Source organism: Terrapene carolina, unplaced genomic scaffold (assembly GCF_002925995.2).
Source record: "Terrapene carolina triunguis isolate 2854851 unplaced genomic scaffold, T_m_triunguis-2.0 Scaffold714, whole genome shotgun sequence".
Lineage (NCBI taxonomy): Eukaryota > Metazoa > Chordata > Testudines > Emydidae > Terrapene > Terrapene triunguis.
In genome coordinates, this window is record NW_020665065.1 from 16,629,222 (window position 1) to 16,651,808 (window position 22,587).

Below are 22,587 nucleotides of genomic sequence, written 5' to 3' on the forward strand. Positions count from 1 at the left end.
TCAGTTTAGTTAGACCTTCCGATTGCTTCCTAGTGCTCACTCTGCATCTGAGCTGCGTGGTCTCTGCAGTCTAGATTGTAGGCTCCTCGGGCAGAGACTGCCTCCTCTTCTCTGTTTCCTGTCACTCACATGGGATCAATAACTGATCATTCCAACAAGGCCAAGCTGAACAAGGCAAGAGATGAGGCAGCCCTGATGCCTATCATGACCTAGATCAACTAGCCTAGCAGACTATTAGCAATCCCAGGGGGTGATGTGTTAAGGGTAAATATTGTGGAAGAGGTTCTACAAGTAACGGCTGCCAATGCACAGGACAGAGCCCCATGGCCCCTTGGCATTGCTTTCTCTGCCCGGAAGGAAACAGGGCACGCCAGCTCCTGGTCACCTCTCTATTATGCAAAGGGCACCTTGTGTTAGCGACCCTGGCTTGGGAGTGGGTATGTAACAGTGGAGTGCTGTAATCTGCAGGCAGGGCAAAGGGTTTGAAGCCGAGTCACCGACAGTGCTCCGGGGCTGGAGTTGGGGCACAGCTGTGGAATGGGATGCGTCTTGGGAGGAGGGAAACAGGATCCCGACTGAAAAGGGAAAAGTGCCTGAAATGCCTCTGGAGGGCAGAGCTATATCCTTTTACCAGTGGGACAGGTTCTAACACACCTGTCCACAGGGCCTGCAGGAGTGACTCTGAATTCTATCTGCCACTTAAAAGGGAGAACGCTCAAATTCAGCACATCTAAGGAGATGGGGCAATTCTGTCACCCCCGGAAGACGCACTGTTTAAGTGTTAATGTAGCCGCAGCTTCTCCAAGTTGGAAAGTGAAATATTAAGAAGCCAGGCAAAGTCATGGGGCCAGGTCTTTGCCTGGTGTAAATCGACAGAGGGTTAGATCCTCAGCTGGTGTCAATCAGCATCGCTTCAAAAGACAGGAGTCAGATCTAAAATTCTAATATGGAAATAGTCTTAAGGAAAACCTGATGTGCAAGAGAGTGGGTCAGACGTAACCAAGAATTATAGCATGGCTAACATAGGTAAAGCTACTGAATGCCTTAAACAATGTTTCTTTCCTGTAACTAAAGTGAGAAACCCCTTGCAGGAATTTCCATACTAACCAATTCAGGCATGTAAAATTTAACAGAATATTTAATTTGCTGTTTTCTCGCCAGTAATCTTTACGATGAACATTGCTTTGACGTTACAGGTATTAACTCAACTGTCAGCATTCCAACCATTTGGGTTTTATTATTTTTAATAGCATCCGTTTTCATTAAGATCACTGCGAAAAGCAGACCAGAAGATTTTGTGCCCGAGCAATTCTCCCGGATGCCTTTGCAAAGCTGTAATGGCAATTGCCACCTGGTTCACAGGTGGGGATATAGGACCTGAGCCAGTGCCCACTGAAATCCATTGAATGTTCCCCCCACGTTGACTTAATGGGCTTTGGATTGGGCCCATAGGGCCAAACGCTGCTTTCACTTACGCTGATGCAATTGCACCCGGGTAACAGAGCAGAAAATGGTCCATGTGATCCGGGCCTGTCATTACTAGTCTTTAGTTCTGCAAATGGTCAGTAGAACAGACAAAGGTATTTATTGCCTAGTTGCTGATCTGAGAGTGAAGGGATCAGGGAGGAACGACGCTATAAAAACTGGCCTTGCCCAGCCTAGGGGAGTCTAGGCACTGAAAGGGACCCAGACCAAAAGCAACCTAATGGCCCAATTCTTCTCCCATTGAAATCAATGACATAACTCCCACTGCCTTTAATAATCTTTAATACTTGACAAAGCTATTCTAATCTCTAGAGAAAAGGTGACCTTTACCTAGTGTAACAACTGGTTTTAAACCTAACTGCAGAACAGAGGACGTACTTTTCAACATCTAAGAGCCCTTTGTCTGGTGATTAGGTTGCTCAATGTTTAAAGCAGAGGCATTCCGCTCCAACGACTTCAGTTCAAAAGCTGTTTTAGATCAGCTCATAAGTCAAAATGAGTCCCGTGGTTTCATCCGAGTCCTCAGTGGACATCTGCCCAGCTCCTAAAACAACCACACATTTTGGCACAATTGAGCCCGATTGGCAAACTCATGAGAGGCCCAGGACTGAAATAGCAAGGGGTGCTCAGGTCAGGAGTGAGCTGCAGCTGCAGCACTGTGGGGGGGCCCAGGACAAGAATAGCAAGGGTTGCTACAGGTCAGGATAGAAATGAATTGCTTGAAGGTGTCATAAGGGTTTAAAAGGCCATTCCCCTCCCCGCTGCACCTCCCAACACGGAGGGCAGGAATCTGCTCCTGTAGGTATGCGTTTGTAGTGAGGGGAGGATGATCACTGACAAAGACTGACTTGCAAGCTGCAGGAGAGGGTCAGCTTGCTTAGCAGCCAAACAAAGTAATTCACCCATTCAGGTTTTTATTTGCTAGTCTTAAATATCATGTATCCTACCAAAAATACCCTTTGCTACCAACAGGTGTCAGCAAAGAGTGCAGCTGATCACACTGCTCAGTGTATGCAGATTTTCAGCATTGTTAAAACCGTGTATAGTAGAACCTCAGAGTTACGAACACCTTGGGAATGGAGATTGTTCGAAACGCTGAAATGGTCGTAACTCTAAACAAAACGTTATGGCTGTTCTTTCCAAAGTTTACAACTGAACATTGACTTAATAGAGCTTTGAAACTTTACAGAAGAAAAATGCTGCTTTTAATCACCTTCATTCAAATGAAACAAGCATAGAAACAGTTTCCTTACCTTGTCAAATCTTTTTTTAAACGTTCCCTGTATTATTTTAGTAGTTTCTGTTTAACGCAGTACCTTGCTGTATTTGCTTTTTTTTGGTCTCTGCGGCTTCCTGATTGTGTACTTCCGGTTCCGAATGAGGTGTGTGGTTGATTGGCCAGTTTGTAATTCTGGTCTCATAACTGTGAGGTTTTACTGTAATGCATAGGTTCAGGAGTGTGCTCTGTGCTGACACCTGTTGTTAACGATGATTCTTTCTGTAGTGGAGGCAAGCGTGCAGGGTGCCGAGTTATAAGCAAAGAAACAAATGAGAAAAACCCACTTCGGGTCCTACTCCAGCTTTTTGGCAACTGCGGGGTGAGTGAGTTCTACCTCTCTCTTTTGATGGTAGCTGTTTTAGTAGGGCTCATTTTATAGATGCTAACAGCACCCTGACACAGCAGGTGCGTATGAATGGCAACTTTCTCCATCTCATCCCAGTGTCTCCCTCTGTTTGATCATGCAGCAGAGTCAGAATCCATCAGTATTTAGCACATCTCAGCCTGATGGCTGCAGAAATGACTGATGGGCAGGAATGGTGTCCCTAGCCTCTGTTTGCCAGAAGCTGGGAATGGGCGACAGGGGATGGATCACTTGATGATTACCTGTTCCGTTCATTCCCTCTGGGGCACCTGGCACTGGCCACTGTTGGAAGACAGGATACTGGGCCAGATGGATCTTTGGTCTGACCCAGTAGGGCCATTCTTATGTTCTTAAACTCAGTACTATGATGTTGCTGCTCCAGTATGTGGACTAGATGCAATGGAGGGAAGAACATGCCCTTATGAGCATGTGAACAGAATTTATCCTCAGCAACAAGTGCCAAGCAAAATTATAGAAAACATCCAAGACAAAACACGTCCAAGTTTAAATCTGACGTTGAAAGTTTTCTCCAGTGCAAATATCTTTTAAAGTATTAAAACAACCCCATAGTGTCCTAATCTTATCTTTTCTGTTCTAGTCTATATAGGTTCTTATACCACGCTCAACACCGTGGCATTTGAGCACCTTCCAGCAGGGCATTAAGTAATCTGACTGACATCTGTCACGTTTGTTCTCTCTTTCTCTCCCCAGGGGGAGATGTATGTACAGTGGAGTGTCTTGTTTTGGATTATTTTTTAATGTTGCTATATTGCTATATGTTTAAGTTAGAGAAGGCAGGTCAAAGACATGCCCCTGGCACATGGAGTGGAGAAGGTGATGGTTTTTAGTTCCTGGGGGATTTTATTCAAATCTTGGACCAGCCCCAAAGAAAGTTCTGTCTCCCACACAGATGGGGTTTACCCTTATTGTAGATAGTTCCGTTGTGCCAGAGAAGTGAAGCTCTCACCCACAGTCTTCATCCTGGAGTCCTTTTCCAGTCTTCTGGAATGTCTCCCATCTTCCATGATTTTTCAAAGATAATTGCTAATGGCTCAGATATCTCCTCAGTCAGCTCCTTGAGTAATTACTTGGTCTATCCAGGGTATTTTCAGAATTCTTCTATAGCATGATAGCTCGAAGGATTGTAATGTCTGTATTATCGACTGTTTGAATGTCCATGTTTCACAGCTGTAATTCAACACAGAGCAAATGTACATTTTTAAGAGTCTGATTCAGATTTATTAGGGTTACCATATTTAAAAAAAACAAAAAGAGGACACTCCACGGGGCCCCGGCCCCGCCCCAACTCCGCCCCTTCCCCACCCCAACTCCGCCCCTTTCCCACCCTGGCTCCACCTAACTCCGCCCCTTCCCCAACATCCCCACCCCAACTCCGCCCCCTCCCCTGGACGCTCCACCCCCCTGCTCCTTCCCCTCCCCTGCTTCCCGCTAATCAAATGTTCGCGGGAAGCCTGAAACAGGCAGGCAGCAGGTAAGCTGGGGCTGGGGCGGTGGCGGGGGAGGCACGAGGAGGCGCAGCCCAGTCCGGCCCCGCCAGCCGAGCGGCTCTGGCTCCGGCGTCTCCGGCCCGGCTCGGCTCGGGCCCTGGGGTGCCGGCCCCGGTTCCGGCCGAGCGCGCCAGCCCCGGCGGCTCCAGCTCTGCTCGGGCCCTGGGGCACCGGCCCCGGCCGAGTGGCGCCGGCCGGCGGCCGAGCACCCCCAGCCCCGGTCCCAGCGGCTCCGGCCCGGCTTGGCTCGGGCCCCAGTTCTGGCCGAGCGGCTCCGGCCCGGCCCCGGCCACGTGGCGCCGGCCGGCGGCCGAGCACTGCCGGCCCCAGCAGCTCCAGCCCGGCTCCAAGCCCCACGACCCCTCCCTATTTTCCCGGACATGTCCGGCTTTTTGGAATTTCCTCCCGGATGGGGATTTGAGGACCAAAAAGCCGGACATGTCCGGGAAAAGCCGGACGTACGATAACCCTAGATTTATGTACCGTCTCATCAGACGTTTATGCTTCCAGAGTGTCTCTTTCGCTCTTGCTATTCCAGAGCTGGCTTCAGGATCCCGATCTTCCATGGGGATGCGCCCTAAGCAGCAATAATTTCTCATTACTGACCCGCCGTGTCGTTCACTGTGATCTTTTGTGGTTTCCCAGGATCCTTACAAACCAATTCTAGACCCTGTTCTGCCATTCATAATCTTCTCCATTAACTTCATCACACCTTCTTCTGAGCCAGCCTCATCCGCCACTCCCAATATGGCCGCCTGTTGGCGCTATCTCTCCTGAGCCTCTCCCAATATGGCCTCCCATTGCGCCCCTCTGGCCTCAGTCACGCCCATTGGCACCATCTCGCCTCTCCACTCCCAATATGGCCTCCCATTGGCTCCTTCTGACCTCAGCCACGCCCATTGGCACCATCTCGCCGCCTCACTCCCAATGTGGCCTCCCATTGGCCCCTTCTGGCCTCAGTCACTCCCAATCTGGCTTCCCATTGGCTCCATCTCACCTCAGCGGCTCTGCCGCGCCCAATGTGCCCTTCAATTATCTCCACTTAGCCACGCCCAGTCTGGCCGCCCAGTCGCTGCTCTGTGGTCTTTAGGGAAAGGAGCGTCCTTTCCTGTTCCGTCGCGGTGGCCTGTGGGATAGCGGCGGCCCGTGTCGCGGTTGTTGTCAGCGCCCAAGATGGCGGCGGCCGTAGTCGGTGTCTCCTTGAAGCGCAGCGTCCCCGGGGTGACCCTCTGGGCGGCCGCGCGGCAGGTGAGGGGGGCCCGGCGGGCAGTTACATCAGTGAGCGGGTCGGGGGCTGGGCCCGCGGGGGAGGGCTTTGGGGAGCTGCCGGGGGACTGTGGGGGGAAAGGGGGCGAGGGGGGTCTCTGAGTGGAGCAGGCCGGGGAGGGGCTCCCCTGGGCGGAGGGAATCCAGAGGTAAAGAGTCTCCTGGTGGTGCCCTGCCTGTCTCCTCCCAGCACCCTGCCCCCATCGCCCCACCGAGGGGTGGCTAGTGGGTAGGGGGGGCGCCGCGTCCCCCATCATTGCCCCACCGAGGGGTGGGTTGGGGGGCGCCGCGTCCCCCATCATTGCCCCACCGAGGGGTGGCTAGCGGGTCGGAGGGCGCCGCGTCCCCCATCATTGCCCCACCGAGGGGTGGCTAGCGGGTTGGGGGGCGCTGCGTCCCCCGTCATTGCCCCACCGAGGGGTGGCTAGCGGGTTTGGGGGGCGCCGGGTCCATGATCGGTCCCCTGTGGGCGGGGCTGGCGATTTGGGGGTGGGGCGCCAGCTCCCCCCTCATTGCCACCGATTTAGTGTCTGATTCTGGGCAAACCATTTTCCCTTTCAGTGCCTCAGTTTCTCTCTCTGTGAAATAGGGGTGGGTGTTGTGAGGCTGGATAGATTTGGGGGCCACTAGGGACACTTCAGTGTCTTAAAGTGACTTTGGTGACAGCTGTTCTGTTTGGCTTAAAATGAGTTTTTTGAGAGGCACGTGAATCATTTTGAAAGTCATCTAGATTGGTCATGGTCCTCTCTACCTATTTATCCCGAAACATATGAGTAAGTAATGGAAATCTAGATAGGCTACACCCTGTAGACTTTATATGTGGTGTTTACGCTAGCCAAAATTGGATCTGCAATTCTCCACTGATGTTAGCGGTGTTTGAAACTGTAGCAGGTATGTGGGAAGGGGGTAAGTATTATCTCTGTTTGTTTAATTATAAAATTCAAATGCTGAGGTTGACGCTTGTTGAAGGCAACACAGTAAGTCAGTGGTAGATCCTGGACTCCTGACTCCAGATACCTTGCTTTAATCACTAGGCAACAAAATAAATCTCTTCCCAACCCTACACGTGTTGTCTAGAAAAATACACAAAGGAATCTAAGGGGCTGTGTTGTCATTGTTTGAACGTAGGCCTGCCGTGGAGCACAGACAGCAGCTGCAGCAGCACCCGCTTCTCAAGCGGTAGCACCACGTATCAAAACATTTGCTATCTACAGATGGGATCCTGACAAGCCTGGGGACAAGCCGCACATGCAGACCTATGAAATTGATCTGAATAAGTGAGTAGGCATGTAAAATTATACGCATGCTGACCCCAGAGAGCTGCTCCACAGAGATGCCTTTTCATCTGTCAGCTTTGGACTGGCGTAAATCATTTAAAGCTCTGGATGTGGATTTAATTTAGCCACTCTGTAGCTGTTAATTAAAGGTTGTAACCGCACTATTAGTTTTACATGATCATTCAAGCTATGTTAGGATGATCCATTATTGCACAGACGTGTCTCGGTCATGTTATAACAAGGCTTGGTTTTGCCAGTGTAGATGGGACCAGATCGTGTTATCACCAGGTAAAGGTAGCCTGGTACAACCATGTAGTACAATTCCTTTAGCCTGATGGTAACACAGGGCCAGAACATGACAAGTAGAACTGTGTCCGGGGGAGTCCAACGCAGCTGTCTCTTAAGATGATTAAAAGGATTGTTCAATTTCAGAATGTACACGAGACCTTAAAATGTCCCCAAGCCATACCAGAAACACAAACACGTCCAAGGCTTTAGCATGTTTTGGAATACGTGATAAAGTTTCCATGTGCATTCCAAAGTGGAACCGTGCTGCATGAGCAGCTGGTGCTGGTATAGCGAGAGAAGGATCCAGCAGAAATGATGGAGGTTACATCAGCTCCTCTCAAAGTGAGCGTCTGTGCCTGCCGTTTATCACTTGGGTTTGCAGCTTGGGGTCGTATTAGAGATGCTCAAGTGGTAGCTGTGGCCAAGAGCACTTTTTCCCCTCTGCAGTTAGCAAGAAGTGTGCAGCCTTTTCTCGGGGATGTAGGAAGGAACCTTGGTTCAAACCCTGTGCCTCTGTTTCCTCAAGATCCATTGCATGCTACTTGAGGTCCATCTTAAGTCTATTCTGAAATTTTAAATTAATGCAGAATGTAGCCACGTGCTTATTAAAAAACATCTTGCAGAGAGAGCTGACTGTATTGCTGCTCTGTAGTCAGCACTGGCTTCTGACTAGTTTCTGGGTGGAGTTTTGTTTCTTATCTATTACATAAACCTTGAATGATTTGAGACCTGGCTATCTGAGACTGCCTCTTTCCTTATGTATTATCGCCTCATTTATGACTAATGAGGACACTCAAAACTCATAATGCCTTGATTTAAAGGGGAGGAGCCTTGTAGCAAGATATTTACAATGAAAGCCTCCCCACTGTCCAACCCAGCCAGAGTTATTGATCTTTGGGGCACAGTGCAAAACTCATCTGGGTTTTTTGTGGGCTTTTTTCCCCCCCTCGGGAATTTTGGTGGGGGTGTGAATTAAGGCACATGGGGTAATATCTGAGTTTTATTTGATTGGGTGATATATATTTTGTCACTTGGGATTGGCTTAGATGGTCAAGCTATTGTATTTAGAATTTTTATCATTCATATAATTTGATAGGCACTTCCTAATAGAAATATGAAGAACAAAAATTCCAGTTTTTGTAAGATCTGTGTTCTGTAGCAACAGGCATATAGGCCGATAGCTGGGGGATGCAGATACTGCTCCTCAAATAAGGAAATGAATCACTTTAGAATTTCAGCAGGAGCAAAGGGGGAGTTGTTGTAAACAAGGTCAGACAGTAACTTTATTTCCAGAATCTAAGAGGGTTTCACAAATGCGTGAGAAGAGTGGAAAGGAAAAAGTTGGGCTGTGGGGAATATGCAGGCTTATTAAAGTGACCGTTTTCCATTATAGGTGTGGGTCTATGGTACTTGATGCTCTGATCAAGATAAAAAATGAGATGGACTCCACTCTGACCTTCCGCAGATCATGTAGGGAAGGTGAGGTGCTCTTTTTTTTTTAAGTTAATTAATTAATCTGTTATTCTGAGGATCATTTGACACACTGAGTTCTGAGAAGATACTCATCTAAACCAAAGTGGATGATGAGAGTGAATATCCTATGTCCAGCAGAACATCTCAGGATAGACCTTAGTATGCTATATTGCCTCTGATGCTATTAATTACAGGGCACTTGACGTCTGTCAGGTTCAAGTGCTAGGCTCATTCACAGATCACAGTTATCAAATAATTTTGTTTCAATCTCAATACATCAGTCAAAATTATTGCTCCTGAGTTTTGTTTTGTTTGCTGGGAATGATTGAAGGATTTTTCAGTCTGTTTCCTCTTGACCAGGTTAAATGATTAGTGTTGGGGGGGAATCAACCTTGGTGATTCTAAAAGCCACTTCTATTGTGTACCTTTGTGTGTGCTAGAATGCAGGAGGGTAATTGGCCAAGAATTGTTTCTGGTTTTGCAAATATTTTATATACTAAAGGCCGGCAGGGACCACTGTGTTCATCTAGCCTGACCTCTTTTAGAATACAAGCCATAGGACTTCCCTGAATTAATTCTTGTTAGAATTAGAGCAGATCCTTTAGAAAAACATCCAATCCTGATTTTTAAAATGTCCAGTGATGGAAAATCCATCATAACCCTTGGTGAATTGTTCCAGTGGCTAATGGCCCTCACTGTTCCATATTTGCAAGTTATTTCTAGTCTGAATTGTCTAGCTTCAACTTCCAACCATTGTATCTTGTTATACCTGTGTCTGCTAGATTGAAGAGCCATCCCACTAATATCAAATTTCTGTTCCCCATGTAGGTAATTACAGACTTTAATCAAGTCATCCCTTAATCTACTCTTGGATAAATTAAGTAGATAGAAGTCTTTGAGTCTCACTATAAGGCTTCCCCCCCCCCCCCCCCCCAATCTTTCAGTCATTTTTGCGGCTGTTCTCTGAACCCTCTCCAATTTTTCAATGTTCTTCTTGAAATGTGGACACCAGCACTGGACAGAGTATTCCAGTAGCAGTCACACCAGTGTAAAATACAGGGGTGATATAACCTCTCTACTTGTAGTTTTAATATTCTCCTGTTTATACATCCAAGGATTACAGTAACCCTTTTAATCACAGTGTCGCACTAGGAGATCATGTGCAGCTGATTATCCATCATGACCCCCTAGTCTTTTTCAAAGTCCCTGCTTCCCAGAGTAGCCCTTTATCCTTTAAATGTGGCCTAGAGACTCTTGGTTCTTAGGTCATTGATCTGGCTGTATTGAAACACACACGTTGTTCTCCTGCGCCCAGCTTACCAAGTGATGCAGATCGCTCGATATCATTTACCTATTCTTGTCATTATTTACCATTCCACCAATCTTTGTGTAATCTACAAACTTTATTGGTTATCTCTTTTTCTTCCTGGTCTTTGATAAAAATATTGAATAGTATTGGGCCAAGAGACTGTCTCCTGTGGGACCCACTAGAAACACTCCCAGTCGATTGGTGATTTCCTATTCACAATTACTTTTTGAGACCTATCAGCTAGCCAGTTTTTAATCCATTTAATGAGTGCCATGTTGATTTTGTAGCTTGTCTGCTATCCAGCTTAGCTTCTCTTGCTCAGTCCCAGGGTGAGACGATAATTCTGTTGATAGTGTCAGTGTGCTGACTTGGGAACAGTTGTCCTATGAGGGCACAGGACAGAAAGATGGGTTGAAAGGGGCAGAGCCCTCATTTTTAATTCTTTATACAAGGTTGCAAATAAAAACCAGAAACGTGGAAGGGGAATAGATTTCTGTTTAGTCTCAAGTACTAGAATCTTTTCCCCAGAACTGTCTGAAAGACATCTTGTTTTAAATGTGGTTGCCCATTATTGACTCTGGATATCACAAGGAGGAATTTCACACTGTGCAGTTGCTTTCAGAATCTGGTATTGAGGAAACAAATACCTGAGAAGTGGTGCGTACTCTCAGTTCAGTTCCCTATGCATTTGGAAATAGTTGCTTTGAATATTTTTCTTTAAAAGTGTAACAGTCACGTATCTTGTTGGGCTGACCTAATATATGTCCTCTTCTGCCACAGACATTGTTTGCTCTCCAGTCCCTGTTGATAGCTTGCTGGGCTTTCAGAGGGAGTAGGAATTTCACACCAGATCCACCTAGTGGTCCAGCTAGTCCAGTATCCTGTCTAAAAGTGGCCAGTATCACATACTTCCACGGATAGTTCGAGAAACCCCATAATGGAATAAACAAAGGAAGCTCCTTAACCTGTTAGTTACTGGTTGGCTTATCCCCTAAAGCAGGGCTTTACGTCCCTTAAAATTTTTGTGTCCATATAAAAAGCGAATCCCTCTTTGGAATGCTAAATCTCTTCATCTCGGTGATATTTGGGACAGGTTCCTGTTACCAGTGCAGAAAAGTGTTTCCTTTTGTTAGGCTTAAAATGGTTGCCTTTCCGTTTCATTGGCTTTCCCATTGTTCTTCAATTGTGGAAAGATAAATAGCAGAATCCAATATACCTTCTGTATACCATTCATTATTTTACAATCTTCTGTCATGTCTCTTCTCTAAGCTACGCAGTCCCAATTTGTTTCAATCTTCTCCTTTATGGAAGTTCACTGTGCCTTCAGTCATTCTTTGGGTCACCCCTTCTATTTCTGCTACATCCCTTTAGGGTTGAAGTGACCAGTTCTGAACACTGTATTCCAGCTGAGGTTGTGTGATGGATTTTATATAAAGCTACTATAAACTTAATAGTTTCCATTCCATTCTTTGTAGAGCCTCAAATATCTTTTGCTTGCTTTTTTTTGAATACTGCTCCACATTTCACAGAAACTTCCAGGGAGCTGTCCACAGTTACACCCAGATCTATTTCCTGCATGGCTACAGCTTGGTAATTGGAAAGGGTAATCTGAACTACTCGTACACATGTGCATTACCTTTGTCAACCCTGAATTTGCCAGCTACTGCTGCAGACCCAACGTAGTCAACTCTTGATGGAAGTCTGATGGAGCCTGTTTCATTGTTACAGTGACACTTCTGGCTGGCACAAGAACTGCTTTGAATGAGATCCCAAGAGAATTCTGATCTTTCTTCTGGTAGAATAGTGATAACTACACTAGCTTTTAAGAAGACATTATGGCTGGGGGAAGGGGGTAGTTTGGGGCAATAAGCCCCCCCCCCCCTCCCCAGGAGAGTGAAAGGATACAAGTCAGATGCTCCATTGTCTCTTCTCTCCTTCTCAGGCATTTGTGGCTCCTGCGCTATGAACATCAATGGTGGGAACACCCTGGCCTGTACCAAAAGAATTGACACCAACCTTAGCAAGGTCTCCAAAATCTACCCTCTCCCCCACATGTACGTGGTAAAGGATCTCGTTCCGGTGAGTTTCTGTCTCTGTTGTGGTTTGTGGGACTAAGGATGACAGTGTTTCAGACTATACCTTAGTTTTCAGGGACGGCGCGGCACCCAGCTGAGAGATCATTCCAAAATTCATACCTTTATATAATGTCTTTCTAAAAACTTTTGTGACAGAACAATGAGAGCTGGGGCAGAGAGAGCTGAGGAACTGATTCCTGTAGCTTCATAGCCAATGGTTACACCTGTTACTGTTAAATAGGAAGTGGGAGGTTAAAGGGGCAAATGCAACACTTTCTGCCTGTATGTGTGTGCAGAACGTCTGATCTCTTGCTGGTACAAACCCTAGTAAATAGTCAGTAAAATATTTTTTGTCTTTTTGTTTGTTTAAACTCAGGACATGAGTAACTTCTACGCTCAGTACAAAGTCATTGAGCCTTACCTGAAGAAGAGGGATGAATCGAATCAGGGCAAAGAGCAGTATCTGCAGTCTATAGAAGATCGTGAGAAACTGGTTAATACTTATGTTTTATTCCAACCCGCCCCTCCCCCCCAGTGCTTTAATTTCATCCATATAAGAATTAGGTTAGATATGTTAAAATATCTGTCATCATGCGTAAGTCAGGGCTGTTCCTTAGAGGTAGGTGCAGAGTGGAATGTGGAATCATTTCACCATCCCTGCTAGAATCCTTTCAGAGATTTCCCTTATGTGGTGGGAATTGATTGGCTGGAATGTGGTGTAATGTTCTGTGTGTTTGTCTGCATGGGGAAACTAACTACATGGTGTTAGGTTTCAGAGTAGCAGCTGTGTTAGTCTGTATCCACAAAAAGAATCGGAGTACTTGTGGCACCTTAGAGACTAACAAATTTATTTGAGCATAAGCTTTTGTGGGCTACAGCCCACTTCATCAGATGTAGCCCACGAAAGCTTATGCTCAAATAAATTTGTTAGTCTCTAAGGTGCCACAAGTACTCCTGTTCTTTTTACATGGTGTTCGTTACCACAACTCATGGGTTGTATTCTAACGTGATGGAAAACAAGCAATATAGACAGGGACTTAAACATCAGATCAGTTGTCTGCACTGAGGTTTTGTCTTCACTGTCCAAGAAAAATGTTGTTGTTGTTTTTTATATCAAGATAACAACATGCATTAGATCTCTGCGATTTTTACAGCGATAGGAGACTAGGCTTTGTAGTTATTACCTCGAATAGCTTGGTGAGGTCAACTCTATACTCCCCCATCCAAGTTAGACCTCATCTGACTACATCATGGTAAAAACAACAGTGCCTTGTTTCCCCTCGGATTTTACAGGGAAATAGCTAATGCACGTTAGCTAGCTCAGCGTGAAAACACATGTTTTTGGCATTGTGGACATCGCCATGGTGTTAAGCCACAGTTAATATTGTATAAGGTACCTCGAGTCTTTGTTGGTGATGTTTTAACACACTTGTTTTCCCAGGTAAGTAAGCCCTTTGGGGGCTTTATACTGTTGACAGCTAGGATAGAAGACTGGAGGGCCTTTAAAGAGATTTGCCCACTGGAAGAGTTTTGAAGGGAAAAAGAAAACATTTTACATTGCCAGTAACTTTGTGTGTGTTTCCCCTTTACACACACCAACTGTAGCAAAATACAGGTTTTTCTCTTCACACCCCAGCCTGTCCAGATAGATCTTGCAGTCCAGTTATAGTTCTGTGCTAGGGACATTGGTCTGTTGCTATGGCCAATACCATGGTGTTGCAAATGCAATATCATTGCAGTATCAAGGAGGAACAGATGAGCTAGGTTGTCCAAAGGAATGAAAGAGGGCTTAGTTTGAACCGCAAACATTCTTTTTTTTTTTTTTTTTTTTAAACAAACAACCTAAGAAACTGTTTAAAAACATGTGAGAAGTAACAGGATATAACTTTCTAAAGGAATAGCTGAAAATGTCCAGGGTGAGTCTCAATTTACGAAGTGTTTCTGACGTATGAAGCCATCATATGACTGCTAAAAATGTACAGTAACAGCTGTGTTATCCAGCCTTGTACCAACTGGAAAGCTCTGTAAACCGGCATTTCTAATCTTCATAGAAAGTCCGGTTTATAGTCTGGTTGGCGCGGGGCTGGCAGGCTCCCTACCTGGCTCCGTGTGGCTCCCCAGAAGCGGCGACGTGTCCCTGCTGCTCCTAGGTGAAGGAACAGCCACAAGGGGTTTGGAGTGTGGGAAGGGGTGCAGGGCTGGGGGTTGGTGTGTGGGGTAGGGGTGCAGTGCTGGGGGTTGGAGTGTGGGAGGGGATGCGGTTCCCGGCCAATGGGAGCTGCGGAGCCAGTATTCAGCGCAAGGCAGGGGCAGCACGCAGAGCCGCCTGCCACGCCTCCACCTAAGAGCAACACTGACAGGTCGCCGCTTGCGGGGAGGTGCCCAAGGTGGGTGCCCCCAGATCAGGCACCCCAAAACCCCTCCCGTGCCCCTCCCCCTCCTGCACCCAAACTCCCTCTCTCTTAGTTAACTGGAATTTTTCACTTACCAGCACCCCCCATTTCCCCAACATGCCAGATAAAAAAGCTTTTACTGTACATTTTTTTTAACAAAACCCCAGAATTTCCCATCCGATGGTCTGAAAGTCTGGATTAGGGTATGGAAAAGATGCAAAGGAGCTAAATGTATGTTGGATGATTAAATTAAAAGTCCTGTTTTCCTTTTATAAAGTGGCATCCATTTGAAATCTCATCTGTTTAAAAAAAAAAAAAGAATTAAAGGTAGTTTCAGTTGCTATACAGTGCAGGAGTGTGATACTACCAATGTTTCTGGTTTTGCTGTTTTCTAAAAAAATTCTTACCTTGCTTTATGAAAACCCACAGAAAGTGAAACTGACCAGGCACAATGTGGTGTCAATGCACAAAGTAAACTGAAAAAAACAAAACCTTTTTCTCAAATCTCTTATTTCTTGTAATCTCAGGTATTACTACTAACTGGTAAAAGTTTTGAGACAGAAGCTAATTTCAGTTTGACTTTGTCCTTTTAAGTCTTCCAAAAATACATTGAAGCCTTTTCTCCTGTCATACAGCACTTTTGTCACAAACTCTGATTATCTTCTTGAAACTTAAGCTTCAGTTTTTTTAGGAAAATGTAGTTGAAGTATGGAAAGTGAGTTTCATATACTTTGTACATTTGGAAGGATTTCACTGCAGTACAACCCATCTCTTCTCTTGCAGCTTTGTTTTATTGCTCCTTTTCGCTGACCAATTTCTTCTTGTATTTTAATTCAAAACCTTCAGAATTGCAGTCCTCTACAAATAGGGTTCATTCTTTAAAAGGGGAGCCTAGGTAGAGTGTATCCCCAAGAAGCAATACTCAGAAATGAAGTCTAAATCGAATCAGGCAACACCCTTTAACTTGGGGGAGGGGGGACATGGAGGACCCTCTTACAAAAATGACCCTGTTACCTTTTTTTTCCGTACGTATCAGAGGATGCGTTGTGACTTAACTGTGCTCATCCATAGTCTACTCTTGAGAGTTCTACTATGAAATAATGGACTACAGTTGATGCATCCATGCTTTTCCTTACAAGCCCACTGGGGCCTGCTTGAAACACGCTCTTGGAAAACATTGTTTTCTCATCCACTTCTCCTACTCCCCCAGTGTTTTCACTGCACCCTCCCTCCACAAAAAACCCTGTTACAGTACAGCCAGAAGTAAAGGATCCCTGGTTTCCTGTTTCAAAGCACCAACTGACGGGAATCTCTCTCTACAAGTGCAGAAACTGGTCCTTTAGCACACCTTGCATAGGAACATATCGAAGTAGGAAGTCACAAGGGGGAAGAGGGTGGACAGGGAAGCACGTGTCACCTTTCAAAAGAATTGTTTCCTAGATAATGTCTTGCATTGCTGGCTGTCCTCTCTCCCATTTGTATTCAGGATGGGCTCTATGAGTGCATTCTATGTGCCTGCTGCAGTACCAGCTGCCCCAGTTACTGGTGGAACGGAGACAAATACCTGGGCCCTGCGGTGCTCATGCAGGTAAGAAGACAGTAACTGCTGTGGGGGTGGGGGCGCTGCAGTGTGATGGTGTTTGATAAAACAGGATTGTTGAGTTACTGTCTGGCACTTCCCCTTTTTCTGAAGCCAGTGGAAATGTGCAGCGTGGCACTATACATCCTTTTAAGGGGGTCTTGTTTACTCAGAGCTCAAGAGCAAGGGGGTTTAGTAATAACCTCAAATAGATTAAAATAAATAATTTTGGAAAGTCAGGAGCCCCACACAGGGATGCACCTCGCTCTAATCCTGTTTAATTCGGGGCTTTGGAGGGAAGCCCAGAGCTGGAGCACAGAGCAGCTCCGGAGCAGTGGAGCTGCAGGTTTTGGCCTGGAGCTGGAGTGGAGCCAGAGCACAGCTCCAAAGCCCTGGTTCAATTCCCCCCCAGTGAGTGTTGGTTATCCACTCTGAGCCCTGCTTGTTGTGGATAGTGTGGGCAAGTTGTAATACAGATGTTATGAAAGGCCTTGTGATACTACAGGGGTTAGGTAACAAGTGTTTTTCATTATCTAACAGCCTGAAAAGCAGTAAGGCACAAAAAGAAAGTATCCTGTTTTTCCACTGCTTACCAGAGACTGGCTTGCTCTTCTGGATGATACACATAGACTAATTGGGTCATGTTCTTTGCTGTCCTTTAGAGATTTTCCTTTTTTCTCACCCCAAAGAAGGGCACCGAACCCACTTCCTGGCTTGTTCCAAAAGATCAGTGGATCAATTTGTAGAGAGAGAGACTGAGCACAAGATAGAAAGTCAGGAATTCCCGAGTTCCAGTTCTGAGACTCTTCCTCTGTGACTATGGTCTTTTCTCTAATTTTTCTCCCTCAGTTTCCTTGCCTGTGATATTAAAATGCAAATACTTGCCTACCTCACATGGGTGTTCTGAGCAAATAACACTTTTTAAAGTCCCTTTTTATTTTATTTATTAATGGAGATATCCTATCTCCTAGAACTGGAAGGAACCTTGAAAGGTCATTGAGTCCAGCCCCCTGCCTTCTCTAGCAGGACTAAGTACTGATTTTGCCCCAGATCCCTAAGTGGCCCCCTCAAGGATTGAACTCACAACTCTGGGTTTAGCAGGCCAATGCTCAAACCACTGAGCTATCCCTCCCCCCTTGAAGAGGAAAAGTACTAAATAGTTTTTATTGCATCTTACCTGTCATGCTAATGCATTGAGCATATTGCACTGGCAGAGGAAGCAAATTAATCACTGTTCCATTGATGAAAGATCACATTAGGTATTGCAATGATTTCCAGATATTTTAACTAATTACTTATAGTCACAGTTGCACTCAAGATTTTAAAGAAGTAGTTGGATTTTTGCAGCATATTAAAGGAAGTGATTTAGACTCTGCACTGAAAGCCTTAAGTTAAATCATGCTTTTGATATGTATCTTTAATCAAATGCTTTTTTTCAAGTATAGAAGGATACAGCATGCCCAGTAACACTCTGCTTTTCAGGCATATCGCTGGATGATTGACTCCAGAGATGACTACACAGAAGAACGTCTGGCACAGCTTGAGGACCCATTTTCCCTCTACCGCTGTCATACCATCATGAACTGCACAAAAACTTGCCCCAAGGTATGTATCCCTCTGTGACAGCGTGTACCCCTATGTTCACCCCTTTTTCAAGACTATGATAAATTTCGTACAAAGTATGCCCTGTGAGGTATCATTTGAAAACTCATAATTTACTGATCATTATTGTTCTGGTAAAATATGTGTGGTGATGTTGTATGTAAAGTTATAGGATTCTGCTGTATGATATTACCAAAGGAATGTTCCAAGTCTGGGGAAGAGTCACAGACCAGTTCCCCAGAGAGACAAGTTTAGCCGATACCTCAGCCAGATGTCAGCAAGATCAAATGGACTATCACCTGGCTAAGTGGCCACCCTTTGGCAGGAAAGAGGATGTGGGCGAAAATCTACATCTTGACAAAGAAACAGCTGGGGGTTCTGTCCACACAGACTTTCCGTCTCCTGAACCTCAGCTGGAGATGATTCTCAAAGAGGAGAAAGAGCTATAAAAAGAGATAGGAGATGCCCCAAATTATCTGTTCCTCCTTTCTCTCTCTACCCATGGTTTCCACAACACCTGAAGAACAAATGAAACAGCTCTGGACTGGGGGGAGGGATCCTGACTGAAAGATTCAGGCTTTGTCTACACTGACAAGTGAAGGACAAAACTTTTGTCATTCAGAGGTGTTTAAAAAAAACACCACCACCCCCCGAAAGACACAAGTTTTGTTGACAACAAGCGCAGGTGTGAACAGCGCTTTGTCGGCAGGAGCGCTCTCCTGCCAAAAATGCTAACGCCACTCATTGAGGGTGGAAGTCTTGTTGGCAGGAGAGCTGTCTCCTGCCGACAAACAGCAGCTAAACTGCGCGCCTTTTAGCAGCACGGCTGTAGCGGCACAGCTGTGTCGCTAAAAGCTACGTAGTGTAGACGTAGCTTCAGTCATTACCTTCTTTCTGTAGTTTAATAAACGTGTCGTATTGTTTTATCTAGACCGGTGGTTCTCAACCTTTGCAAACTACTGTTCCTCTTTTCAGGAGTCTCAAGCTCAAGCACCCTGCCTGGGGCTCAAGCATTATCTTAGCCTCGTGGGGCCCCAGGCAGCTGCCGTGCTTGGCTCCCCCTAGTGCAGGCCCTGCACTTGCAACCCCCCCACCTCAACCTGTCATATGACCCCCAGGTTGAGAAACACTGATTTAACTGAATTGACATACCCCCTGGAAGACCTCGGTATACGCCCAGGAGTACACGTACTCCTGGTTGAGAACCACAGTGACCGGAGTCCCAGGGGAGCCAACCGAGGTCACTCAATCAGGGTGAACTGCAAAGAATGGGGCAGACCATCCCCAAAGCTGGTGGATATTCCAATACTTAGATTTACCAAGCCAGCACCAAACAGCTATATAACACCTCACTGGTTACCCAGAAGCCAACAACACAGTTCCCTTAAAGCGACCCAGCCTTAGGCCTCCACCCAGACACCCAAGTCAAATATGATGAGGATCACTGGAAATCTTATTCATCCTATAAAAAAGTTTTACCAATCCCAAAGGATCAGACACATCACCTCCCAGGTTAATGAATATTCCGGATCTTACCGAACTACATGCTTACAACCAATCCTTATTAACTAAACTAAAATTTATTAAAAAATAAGAGTATTGAGTCCACCCCCTGCCTTCACTAGCAGGACCAAGTACTGATTTTTGCCCCAGCTCCCTAAGTGGCCCCCTCAAGGATTGAACTCTCAACCCTGGGTTTAGCAGGCCAATGCTCAAACCACTGAGCTATCCCTCCCCCCCCCTTTTTTTTGAAAACAACAAAGAATTGCTTCTAATCAGATCCTATACAGCTGAAAGTCCCCTGCCTAGTAGGCATGAGGCAAATGCCTGCTCCAGGAGTACATAACTCTTGGAAGTAAGATTCTCAGGGATCCTCCATCTCTACAAGCGCGAATCACTAAAACTCAGTGCTTCTGTGCATATTAAATTGGGATTTCAAGTTACATTTATTGATGACTTCTACAGAATATAGGTAACCAGTTACATCTGGCGCTAGATCATCAGCTGATGTGAACTGATGTAGTTCCATTGAAGTCAGTGTTTATCTATACTAACAGAAGATTGTGTGTGTGCGTGCAGGTGTGAGAGAGAGAATTGTGTGGGCGTTATAATGAAGCAGCACATCATGGGTCTATGACTTATTAGTTAATAATCACCATGTTTCAACCCAGACACTGTAATCCTGGGTCTTCCCTTGATCATATCTGAATTCTCCATGATTAGCTGTCTGGCAGGGTGCTTGTGATTTTTTTTCCCCCTTTTATGTTGAGATTAAGCATACTCATTAAGTTAGGCAGCACGACAGGATTATATAAAGGCCTTTCACAGCATGAATGGTGGCTGTACAATACAACAAAAAATCCTTTGGAAAACTGAAAAGCCAGAAGCATGATGTTGTGTTAGAATCATTTTTGTGTTGTGGCCTGAAGTGCTTTTGCTTTCTATCCCTGAGGTCCCATTTAAGACGCGGCTCTTGCTTTTCTCCGAGTTTTTAAATAAAACATTAGGTTTTGTATCTTGACTCCAATGAAACTTATACAATGGCCCATCTTTATTAGGCAAGCTCCTGCCTTCGGAGCCCATGTGAAAATCCCTCCAAATGTACTGAGTACAGCTCTGCTCCAACTTTATCAAGAGATCTTATCTCTGAGCAGTTAGGTTTGTTGTCAGTCCCTTGAGTGGCTGCTTGTCAGGTCTTGCCATATTCAGACCAAAAGATAAAAGAAATCTTTTCGTTTCTTAAAATGACACAGGCTGGTGCTAACAAATATATATATTGTGGCCCAGGAAGGGGCTTCAAACATTTGAACCAAGGGCCCTTTTTGAAGATTTTAGCAGGGTCAGAATTGGCCACCTGTTGCGGAGAGGCAGCTACCTGCTGGATGTGTCCCCACTCACCCCACCCTGACTTGCCTCTTCTTCCCCCTCCCCCAGACATTGTTCCACTCCTTCCCTTGAAAGATGGAAGTGGGGGTGCAGTGACTTTGCATCTTCTCACATCATCGTATGCAGAGACATCCAGGACATTGCCTGTCTTGTCTGGGGCAGATCATAACTGAGTGGCTCCCCTGTGCACCATATCATGCGAACAATCAAAAGGAGACACCATACTGGGGCTTGCCATGGGAGCAGGTGGACACTATCTTTATTTTTCAGAATGAGAAGGGGTGGATTTTGCAGCCCACACTTTGCCAACTTGTGGGGCCGGCATGGCTGTGAGCTTACAGCACCGACCCACGTTAATGTAAAGGAAACTCTTATCAAGTGTAGTGTTAATTTCTCTGTCCGCTAACTGTTACGCTTTGTCTTTGTAGGGATTGAACCCTGGAAAAGCAATTGCCGAAATCAAGAAAATGATGGCAACTTACAAAGAGAAGGCGGTCAGCGCATAATTCTGTTTCTTAATAATAGGCGTAAAACGCACATACTGTAGCTGAACGTAATTTATATCTGATTTAGAAAGAGGGTTCCAACAGGGACTCATGTTTTCCAGAGCGATGCATGTACAATAAATACTGTAAAGAACAAATAAGAGCTCCTACTTTATTAATATAATTGAACCAACTTCTGTCTCCCCTGTGCCTCCTGGATGAATTTGTAAATTCCAGCTGAAGTCTGAAATTGGTTGACCTCTGGTGTGTGCAGGTTACAGGACTGCTACACCTCAGACTTTACTCCAGGATTCTGGAACTGGATATGGGGAAGTTGTCTGTTTCCACGTTGGCACTACAGCAAAGTAGTAACCCGAAGACAATAATTCATCTAATAGCGTTCGTTCAAATATAGCCATAGCTGAGGGTAAAGGTATGGGAGAAGCTTTCAAGTAAGGTGTGTGATCCAACCAGCGCAACAAATTCAGCGATTGAATCCTGGTCACATGCTGCCTGAGGCAAGTTGCGCATGTGCTAAGAAGTCCGTACCAGATGCTTCAGAATGCAAGAAACCCTGTAATGCCAAACTGTGGAATAACCTACTTATACTGGAATGTTATTTATTCCCCTGTTACTTACTAGTTTGCCCTGAAGCATGAGGCATTACATCCCTCTTGAAGCATACTTATATCTAATGTAAACCTGGGTGTTCTTATCCATGTAACTATCTGCTCCTTTTTTGAATACTTAGAACTCTGGGGTGCTCTCAGATCTTGTGGCAAGGAGTTCCATAGGTTGGCTATCGATGGTGCTTAAATCAATTTTCAATTTGCTTCCTTTTCAGTCTCATTGAGCGCCCCCATGTGCTACATATTTCACTCAGTTGCAGCTGACCTGTGGTTAATAGTTCTTGAAAGCCATCAGCACTGGTTAACACCATAATAGGATACAGATCCACAAGACTCCATGTGCAAATATTTTAATGGCTTTCAGCTAACTCCAGGCACATGTCCCCTTTAACTTATTGTAATAGAATACAGACATCTCATCTTCCCTTCCGCAAAATCTGATAATCTCTCCCATCTATGGGAAGAATTTAGTTTCCTTATGAATAATTTGATACCTTATAAAGATGCATGCTCTATGCTCCCTATATCTAAGAGGCAGAGCAGCGTCTGAGTAGTTGTTCATATCTTCATCCCATACTGTTCCTGGAGCCAAACGAATAATCTCATCTTAAATTCTGGTGAAATTTATCAGTTGGAAAGTTTAAAAGCCAACTAAGTATAGCTTGATTTAAACAACAAAGGGAAACTAT

The 22,587-nt window shown here is 45.5% G+C and overlaps 1 protein-coding gene across 1 annotated transcript; it reads left to right on the forward strand.

Moving 5' to 3' along the window:
- The first annotated feature begins 5,733 nt into the window (after positions 1 to 5,733).
- SDHB (succinate dehydrogenase complex iron sulfur subunit B) lies at positions 5,734 to 21,427 on the forward strand. Its single transcript, XM_026660023.2, has 8 exons — positions 5,734 to 5,884; positions 7,031 to 7,179; positions 8,861 to 8,946; positions 12,192 to 12,328; positions 12,701 to 12,817; positions 16,204 to 16,305; positions 17,779 to 17,901; positions 21,213 to 21,427. Exons 1-8 carry the CDS (start codon positions 5,810 to 5,812, stop codon positions 21,288 to 21,290), a joined length of 867 nt encoding a protein of 288 aa, XP_026515808.1. The 5' UTR covers positions 5,734 to 5,809; the 3' UTR covers positions 21,291 to 21,427.
- Positions 21,428 to 22,587: the final 1,160 nt, after the last annotated feature.